Source organism: Triticum urartu, chromosome 6, assembly GCF_003073215.2.
Source record: "Triticum urartu cultivar G1812 chromosome 6, Tu2.1, whole genome shotgun sequence".
Taxonomy (NCBI): Eukaryota; Viridiplantae; Streptophyta; class Magnoliopsida; order Poales; family Poaceae; genus Triticum; species Triticum urartu.
The window spans coordinates 5,105,436-5,115,241 of NC_053027.1; the positions used below are offsets into that span (position 1 = coordinate 5,105,436).

The 9,806-nt window shown below is 43.0% G+C and overlaps 1 protein-coding gene across 4 annotated transcripts; it reads left to right on the plus strand.

The window, feature by feature from the left end:
* On the plus strand, window positions 1-5,888 carry LOC125517140. 4 transcript variants are annotated; one of them, XM_048682330.1, is made up of 6 exons: window positions 2-196; window positions 258-269; window positions 363-433; window positions 535-1,668; window positions 4,513-4,620; window positions 5,573-5,888. In XM_048682330.1, exons 3-5 carry the CDS (start codon window positions 367-369, stop codon window positions 4,617-4,619), a joined length of 1,308 nt encoding a protein of 435 aa, XP_048538287.1. In that variant the 5' UTR covers window positions 2-196; window positions 258-269; window positions 363-366; the 3' UTR covers window position 4,620; window positions 5,573-5,888. The 4 variants fall into 4 exon arrangements, with proteins under 4 accessions (XP_048538284.1, XP_048538287.1, XP_048538283.1 ...); XM_048682327.1 differs by lacking the exon at window positions 258-269 and having other exon boundaries at window positions 1-196; window positions 270-433; window positions 4,513-4,631; XM_048682326.1 differs by lacking the exon at window positions 258-269 and having other exon boundaries at window positions 270-433.
* Window positions 5,889-9,806: the final 3,918 nt, after the last annotated feature.

Genomic DNA, 9,806 nt, shown 5'->3' on the forward strand with positions numbered 1-9,806 from the left:
TCTTAACTGTTCTTGTCTGTCCTGAGAATCTGAGATCAGTACCGAAATTAGACAAGCACAAGGCCACAAGCTAAATCCCCTGTCCTAAGAGAGGAACAACTCTCTTGCCTGCTGCTTCATTCCGGCCGTCCCGCAGACACCTTTACTGACCTCCGACGCTTGGCGTCGCCCCTAGCTCTTGGCAACTGAACGGACGGTGAGCATCTCCAGTTTCTCTTGATTGTCTCTGAGATCTTGCTTTCTTAATTTCAGTTTAGGTGTTGATTCAGGTGAGCTCCCCATCCCCTTGTCGTTACCACGCTCTGTGGATAGACGGATCGTTGGAATTTTGTTCCCTGAACTCTTTGTCTTATGACCCTTAGATCAATGTATGAATCTGGGCTGATGGATTCAGAAAAGCAAGCCATAGATTTGGCATCGCAACTGCCACCAGGTGAGTCTCTCATCAACGTCAACGCCATCAATCCTGAGTCCTGTGTTTATACCAAGTCTAAGTTTGATCGATGTACCGCCTTTTTTTTTATGAATGTGCAGATGGAAGAAGGTTAGCCTGGATGAGCCCCCTCCATTCCTCGCCAGTGCACCCGCTGGACGACGAGGACCTCCTCCAGGAGATTCTCCTCCGCCTGCCTCCTCAGCCATCCTCTCTCACCCGTGCTTCCCTCGTCTGCCCGCGCTGGCATTGCATCCTCTCCGACCCCAAGTTCATCAAACGCTTCCGTAGACACCACCGGAAACCCGCGCTTCTTGGTTTCTTCTTCTCAGAAACGGGCTTTCCCACCGTCTTCAAACCCGCCCTCGGCCCACCTGATCGCATCCCTGCCGAGCGCTTCTCCTTGCCCAAGAATAGATTCTATGCCAGCCAGCACTTTCTCGGTTGCCGCCATGGCCTCATCGTCCTGACCAACTTGCACCTCCGCGAGATTATCGTGTGGGATCCCCTCAGCGGCCAACAACACCGCGTGGCCTTTCCACCGGGACTTGACGACAACAAAGTGATGTACTGGCATGCCGAACTGTTGTGCGCTGATGCCGAAGATGGGCACGTACACGGGGATTGCTTCTCGAGCCCGTTCAAATTGGTCGCAATCTGGGTCGTCAGATGCACGCAGGCATTTGCTTGCCTCTATGAATCAGCAACCGGTGTATGGGGAGACACTGTCTTCACGGAGGTTACAAATCAGATTTATAATTATAGCATGAGGCCTGGAGTTCTTACTGGGAATGCACTTTGTTGGTTGCTTTCTGGAGGTGACGTTCTGGCATTTTGTCTTCAGAGCCAGAGCCTTCGTGTGATGAACAAGCCGTTGGGAATCAAGTACACCTCCGGATCTATTCAGCTCTTAAGAACAGAGGATTCTGGTCTTGGCCTCGCATATTTGTCAGAACTGACCATTCAATTATGGGAGAGGAAATCAAATTTTTATGGCGTCACCGGCTGGGTGCTTCTGCAAAAAGCTATTCAATTGCAGGAGGTCTTTCCACAAGGAATGTTTAGTGAGAGGAAAAGGGTGCACATAACAGGGTATGCTGAGGAGACAAATATGATTGTTCTGTCTGTGTTGAGAGATGACTTCATGCTGCAAGTTGACACCATGGAGATCAAACATATTCAGCAAAGAAAAGGAGATGGATTTACCTTTCCGTACGCAAATTTCTATGTTCCAGGTAATGCCTCCCAATCCATGTTACACTAGCAAAAAAGTCCAACTAGGTTATTTTTCTTGTATTTGTAACAGTTACTTTTGGTACGTGTTTGTTGTCCTATCGTTCATCTGATAATGGATTTGACTATATACATAAGAGCATGTTGAGTTATTTATTTCTTTCGGTGTGGTCATTATATGGTGATGTAACTTCATAGCTCAAAAATAGGCTACATTAAAGCTAGACCAGGAACATGGCTGTTACTTCATTGTCTACCCATTGCTACATGCTAACCATCGTTTCATTGCCAACTGATTTGTACATGCATTTATCCAGTAGTAACCATGGGGTCATGGGGAGGTTTCCAATAATTCATAACTGGCAACAATTTGACAAAAATAATATAGCGAAACCAGCAGATATCCGGAATGGCAATTCGATTGATACATCTGGAAACACACGCAGTAATTCTTCAGTGCACTAATTTTTTTTATGGAAACACATGCAGTAATTCTTCTAGGCAACATGCGTAGTGAGCCATTAGATGCTTAAGTAGGTCAACCGGCAAAGTTTGGACAATATTTCAAACCGATGTACTGGCATTAGTTAGTACAACTAAGACAAGACACCACATGTGATGGTTATGGATCACCACTCACTGAGCAATAAAATACAAACTAATCATTGTACAACACACCTGGTACAGATAAGTAGATTGTCTCTACAATCAATTAATATATTTGAAGCATCAACTTTTCTCTCCCTAGCCAGACACTTGAGTTAATCATATAGAGCTATTGTGAGATGTCTTTTTGAAGGAAGGATGGGATGTAACTAATCTATAAACATCATTATTTGAAGCATAATCTCGTTGCTCAATTATAGCAATAACTAGCTAAATTACATACAACTAATATCCAATGGTTATTACGATTGACATGGATATCTGAAGAGAGATCGACAACATCCATGTTAGTTGTTATTTTCTGCCATGAAATTTGCACTACCGAAATTGAACAAGTGCAAGTTATCTCCTCTGCTAAGTTATGTTGCAGACTCTAGCACAACCATCCCGTTGGGCACTGTACCAACCTGATCCTAACCCCTCGGCAGCCCTTCGACCGGACATTGGGAGAAGCCGGCTATGAACACCCCTAATTTTGTTGCTTATCTTATGTCTCCTGCTGCTTTTCCAATTTCAGTTTGATGATTCTCTTGTTCTCCGTGCATTTTAGGAGCCTTAGCTCAGCTCGGCTAAGGGGATTTCTGTTTTTGCCCCCTCTTTTGTCGGCACTAGCACCCCCACTGGATGTGGAGGACTTCTTCCTCCACGAGATCATCCTCCACCTATCTACCCAACCATCACCCACATGCCACCCTTGTTTGTCCGCGTTGGCACAACATCCTCTAAGACCAAAATTCATCCCCCACTTTCACATGCACCACCTGGAAATCCCTCTACTCGGCTTTTTCAAAGGGTTGTATCACACAAAACAGGTGTTGCCCACTCCTCGTAACCTAACTTGACAATGAACACTCAAACTTCATATGTTGCCTCCATGGTCTTGCAGTCCTAAAGAATGGTCGGGATTGTGAGATAGTCATGTGTGATCCTTTTACTGGCCAATAGCCAGCGGGACATTCCCATCGGTGTTATACAACACCCTTGCATGATGATGTCGAAGATGGATATGTGCACTAGATCCCACCAAATTCGTTTCGGTGGATACACACATCCATTTGGTTCTCTCTATGACCAACGTCTGGTATTTGGGTAAATATATGCTCAATGGTGATATCAAATGCAATTTCTTGGTAAGGTCCATCATTGTGGGGAATGCAGTTTGCTCGTAAATTTTGTGATGTGATGTGCTTGTGTTTGACTTCAAAAGTCAGACCTTTGTGTGATCGAGAAGCTGAGATACGACCATGTTTGAAGAACTTGTGCTTTCAGGCCTTGCGGATGGAGGATGGTAGACTTAGCGTTGGTGTTTTGTCCGAACTAGCCATATAAATATGGGACAGGATATTTAACCATGATGGTGTTGTTGGATGGGTGTTGTTGTAGAAAACCATTCCACTTGAGGGATTATTCAGCGGGGAATGCGTAGTGATGGTGAAAGTGTAGTTTTCGTGGGGTATGATGAGGACACATATCTGATTGGTCTGTCTACGATGATTAGCTTCCTCATGCTACCGTTTGACTTGATGCTAATCAAACATATTACTAAAAGTAGTGACATATGTTACCTTACCTATCATTCATACGCAAATTGCCATACACTAGGTAATACCGCTCTATCTACATTACACAAGCGAAGAAAGTCCAATTAGTTTCTTTTGCTTGGATTCATTACTATTACTTTTAGTTCATGGCTGTTGTAATATTGTTCAAGTGATTAAGGGTGACTAGGATATAGAAGAATAAATTGAGTTGCTTGTTAATTTTTCAGTCCAGTGATTTTATGGTTATGTGTTTGTACTGTATTTTCATCAAGAGGTTGGTAACAAGTGGAATCTAGCAGTAGTGTCCCGAGTGTTCTCAAATATTGACTAAATATTTATGAACAATTGCTGATTAAATAAATTTATTTGAACATGGAAGTTGCCACAAAATGTCCTTTATAAGTTGGCAATGATTATTATCCTTGTTCCTTTCACTCGATGATATATGTAGCATCATTTACACATTTTTATCTTTGTCGCAAAAGATAACATCCTACCCCCCCCCCCCCCCCCCCCCCCCCCCCCCCCAGCAGAAAGTTACATTACATCAATCATAAGATATATAACACTTTGCAGGTATGGCATATATACTATCAAATTCAACTTTACCGGTGGTTTATTGGACTTCTTTTATTGCAGGTATGGAAGTTGCTGGTGGAGACATAGGAGATGAAAATTTGGACGTACTGGATGAACTAATGCACTATCTTGGTGTCCCTGCTCATCTTGATGTCGATGAGTTTTGAAGTAAGATCCAAGTACATGACTCTTAACACCCACCTTCCCTTCTCTTATACTGTCCATAACCTAGGGATTCCTTTCATCTATAAGATTGGATGCACAAATGATCATTTATCATATGCATTCTCAAATTTCATGTTACACACCAATCCACTTTCCTTTCCTACTTGCGTTGAATTTAGAGTCTCGTGCAAGATCAAGAAACCCTCAAGAATATATCAAATTCAAAGAATGGATATCTGAGTTCTGCTAATCAGCGTTGACACAACCAAAGTAATGGTTGATTTTCTATGTTCTACTAAGTTCTTAAGTAGAAAACTTGTCCCTTTTTTTTCTATGAACTCAGTAGATATGCAAACATTAACCAACTAATAAAACTGGACACCCGTAAATTGCCATATCTCTGTCCATTTGTTTAGATGTCCTACTACTCAACTAAAATTTACCTTTTAGTTAAGTGCAAAAAGGATAATTTCAAAAAGAAAACGTCCAAGGGGTTTCACAACTCAACAACCATGTTTGTTCACTGAGAGTTGGCTAGTGATCAGATACTTAAGCATAATGGAACAACTAACGTGGCTTGTCACTTTGTGGAGCAAACGAAGATACATAGCAGATCTGGTTTCAATGTGTGCTAGCTAGTTTTTTTGGAGTTGCGTTTAGTTGTGGCTGAATGTCTGGAGCAAAGGAAGATACATAGGAGATCTCGTTTCAATGTGTGGTAGCTAGTTTTTTTGGAGTTGCGTTTAGTTGTGGTTGAATGTCAACGGGATGGTAACAACTTCACTGATATCTTTACTTTTGTGCCTAACCTGCATAGCAAAACTCTCCCTATTTTCTAGATTGCTTTTTATGCTCAATGTTGGCCCCTTTGAACCACACGTAACAAGTTTACCATTAAAAATTATACCCTAATAGACCAGCTGATTGCCTGTTCAAATTAATTGGATTTTTGTAGCTATGGAATTGAAGCCACTCACTAAGGGTGCCGACGTCGATGCCACTGATGCACTAAGCACAAAGGTTGCAAGTACTACCTCGATCTTCACCGCCGACCTGCCTCCACCCTTGTAGTACTCCTTTTCTTTATGTTGGCCTATTCAGTTGGCCTAGTTGGCTAGTTTCCCTATCTTTGTATTTTGCGTCTCTCGACTGGTGTGGTCATTTGAGTGCTTGACTCCAATATCTTTCATATCTGTATGGTGAATGTTATTTGGCATTGCTGATGGTTTCTTTATTAATAAAGTCAAGCAGCACGACTTGTCTCTTAAAAAGAATGGTTTTAGTCAGCGGTGGAGAACAAACAAAAATTGAGGCAGGATAGACTCTTGAACATAAAGTTGCTTCATGCAAAATCAAAGCGATGAATTGATGTCTACTACACAACCTTCTTCTTGTAGACGTTGTTGGACCTCCAAGTGCAGAGGTTTGTAGGACAGTAGCAAATTTCCCTCAAGTGGATGACCTAAGGTTTATAAATCCGTATGTGGCGTAGGATGAAGATGGTCTCTCTCAAGCAACCCTACAACGAAATAACAAAGAGTCTCTTGTGTCCCCAACACACCCAATACAATGGTAAATTGTATAGGTGTACTAGTTCGGCGAAGAGATGATGATACAAGTGGTATATGGATGATAGATAAAGGTTTTTATAATCTGAAAATATAAAAACAGCAAGGTAACTAATGATAAAAGTGAGCACAAACGGTATTGCAATGCTAGGAAACAAGGCCTAGGGTTCGTACTTTCACTAGTGCAAGTCCTCTCAACAATAATAACATAATTGGATCATATAAATATCCCTCAACATGCAACAAAGAGTCACTCCAAAGTCACTAATAGCGGAGAACAAACGAAGATATTATGGTAGGGGACGAAACCACCTCAAAGTTATCCTTTCTGATCAATCTATTCAAGAGTCCGTAGTAAAATAACACGAAACTATTCTTTCCGTTCAATCTATCCTAGAGTTCGTACTAGAATAACACCTTAAGACACAAATCAACCAAAACCCTAATGTCACCTAGATACTCCAATATCACCTCAAGTATCCGTGGGTATAATAATACGATATGCATCACACAATCTCAGATTCATCTATTCAAACCAACACAAAGTACTTCAAAGAGTGCCCCAAAGATTCTACCGGAGAGTCAAGACGAAAACGTGTGCCAACCCCTATGTATAGGTTCATGGGCGGAACCCGCAAGTTGATCACCAAAACATACATCAAGTGGATCAATAGAATACCCCATTGTCACGACGGGTATCCCATGCAAGACATACATCAAGTGTTCTCAAATCCTTAAAGATTCAATCCGATAAGATAACTTCAAAGGGAAATCTCAATCCATTACAAGAGAGTAGAGGGGGAGAAACATCATAAGATCCAACTATAATAGCAAAGCTCGCAATACATCAAGATCGTATCACCTCAAGAACACGAGAGAGAGAGAGAGAGAGAGATGGTACATACCCTCAGCCCCGAGGGAGAACTACTCCCTCCTCGTCATGGAGACCACCGGGATGATGAAGATGGCCACCGGAGAGGGATTCCCCCTCCGGCAGGGTGCCAAAACGGGTCTAGATTGGTTTTCGATGGCTACGGAGGCTTCTGGCGGCGGAACTCCTGATCTATTGTTCTTCGAAGTTTTTAGGGTATATGGGTATATATATAGGAGGAAGAAGTACGTCGGTGGATCTCCGGGCTGGCCACGAGGCAGGGGGGCGCGCCCCCCACCCTCGTGGGCAGCCCGGGACTCTCTTGGTCTATCTCCGATACTCCGTGGGCTTCTTCTGGTCCAAAAATAAGTTCCGTGAAGTTTCACGTCAATTGGACTCCGTTTGATTTTCCTTTTCTGAGATACTTTAAAACAAGGAAAAAACAGAAACCGGCACTAGGCTCTGGGTTAACAGGTTAGTCCCAAAAATAATATAAAAGTGCATAATAAAGCCCATAAACATCCAAAACAGATAATATAATAGCATGGAACAATAAAAAATTATAGATACGTCGGAGACGTATCATGCATACACACTAACAGTATGCAGTAATGATCAAATACAATTAGAAATTACTTCGTAAGAGCATTAGAGTGGCTAGTCCAACGAGTCCTACCATCAATTTCGACGACACCCAATCCGCCAAAGATTAGACCGGTTCCGTTGATTAGATCAATCCCAGTTTCCAAAAATCCATTAGACAGATTCTTCTTATGCCACAAGTAATTCAACGCCCCTCAAATTCTAGTGAAAAAAGCACAAAATGTGATCCATTTCAAACAAACTTGCACGGTAGGACGTGACTAAGGCAACACATGAGGATGTTTGGATCCGAATGAGGAACACCAACGCATCCATCTACATGGACCCGAGGTTTTCGCCATGCATATGCGCATCGACTACACATGCCCATGGAACCACCGATACTCAAGACTGTGCACGCACATATGTCGGTTTCAATCCAATCTAGTATATATACAATCGGTTATGACCATCACAGTTTGAATCACCCGAGATTTATAGGTACTATTCTTATTTATCTGAAAGAGCAGATATTTTGAAAAGACAAATTTAATTTAATTTATATGTTCACTTGGTTTCCTGTACTTGAAAACTTTATCGTGCATGACAAAGGATTTTATGGAAAAGGGAGCTAATGTTTGTAGAATGTTCATCAGGTTTTTGTAGATGGGTACTTAACGACGCACGTGCATTCCAAATTCATTCTAGCTACTATGCTCAATGTGCGTCACCGAGAGTTTTCTAGGTCATATCATAACCTTGGCCATCGTCATTGATTGCTACTCTGTTCAGATCGTACACTAATCATACACCGATACACGCAAATGTGTAAGATCAAGATCAGGAACCCACGGAAAGATATCACAACACAACTCTAAATACAAAAAAAGACATAGAAGCTTCATATTACAAGTTAGGGCCTTGAGGCCTCAAGTACAAATTCTCAAATACAAATGAGTCAACGGAAGCAACAATATCTAAGTATAGACTTAAGTTAAACAAGGTGCCATAAGATGGCTAGCAAAAATGGGGATACATATTGAAGAGGCGCAGGCCTCCTGCCTGGGATCCTCCTAAACTACTCCTGGTCGATGCCGGTCTTCACGTAGTAGAAGGCACCGTCGGTGTAGTGGTAGTCGTCGTCGGTGGTGTTTGGCTCTTGGGGTCCGTCATCTGATCGCAACAACCGGGTATAGGGGGAAAAGAGGTAGCAAAGCAACCATGAGTACTCATCCAAAGTACTCGCATGACTTACATCAGATGTACACTACAAATGCATCGGTATCAATGAAAGGGGTAGTATCTGTGGACTATACTACAGAATGCCAGAATAAGAGGGGGAAAGCTAGTCCTATCGAAGACTACGCTTCCGGGGGCCTCCATCTTGAAGCAGTGGAAGAGAGTAGCAAGTGTAGTGTTTTATTAAGTACCCGGTTCTAGTTGTTAGAGGTCGGAATACAACTCCAAGCGTCCTGTTACCATGGACACGGCTATTCGAATAGATAAATCTTCTCTACAAGGGTCCACCACATTGCCCAACACGCTCGATCACTCTGGCCGGACACACTTTCCTGGGTCATGCCTGGCCTCGAAAGATCAACACGTCGCAGCCCTACCTAGGCTCAACAGAGAGGCCAGCACGCCGGTCTACATCCTCAGTGATGCATGGTTCTTGGGCCCATCGCCTGTTGCACTCCTGCACATTGCGTAGGTTGCCGGGATCAGTCCTGGCAACCCACACTATAAGGTGGTGGCTTTACGCGGACCACCCAGGCGCGCGCTGCTCAGTACCTGACGTTTGGAAAGCTTCGGCTGATACTACGACGCTGAGTGTCCATAATTGTCCCCGCGTAGTTGGTTAGTGCATATAGGACAAAAGACCAACTCAGATCAAATATCCAAATCTCATTAAGCGTGTTATTTTGAACTCAGATCAAATACCATGTCGCTCAGCCACAACGTATCACTCAGGGGGGGGGGCATCGGGAACCTAGGTCCACCACTACCTGGATGGAACCACCTGTTCCTTCAGCCCCCACATTCGTGAATCACTCGCGGGTACTCTACGACCCGACCCGACTTTAGTCACAATATCAAGTATAATATGTATGTGTGTATACACCTGTGATCAACACCCGATGTGATCACTGCCCGATAGTATAGCATGG

Excerpts from the sequence above, each read along its gene's own strand:
- LOC125517140 (XM_048682327.1), top strand. The coding sequence starts at position 352 with ATGACCCTTAGATCAATGTATGAATCTGGGCTGATGGATTCAGAAAAG. Across the intron at positions 434-534 it reads GGCATCGCAACTGCCACCAG|ATGGAAGAAGGTTAGCCTGG; the intron begins GTGAGTCTCTCA and ends ATGAATGTGCAG. Across the intron at positions 1,669-4,512 it reads CGCAAATTTCTATGTTCCAG|GTATGGAAGTTGCTGGTGGA; the intron begins GTAATGCCTCCC and ends CTTTTATTGCAG.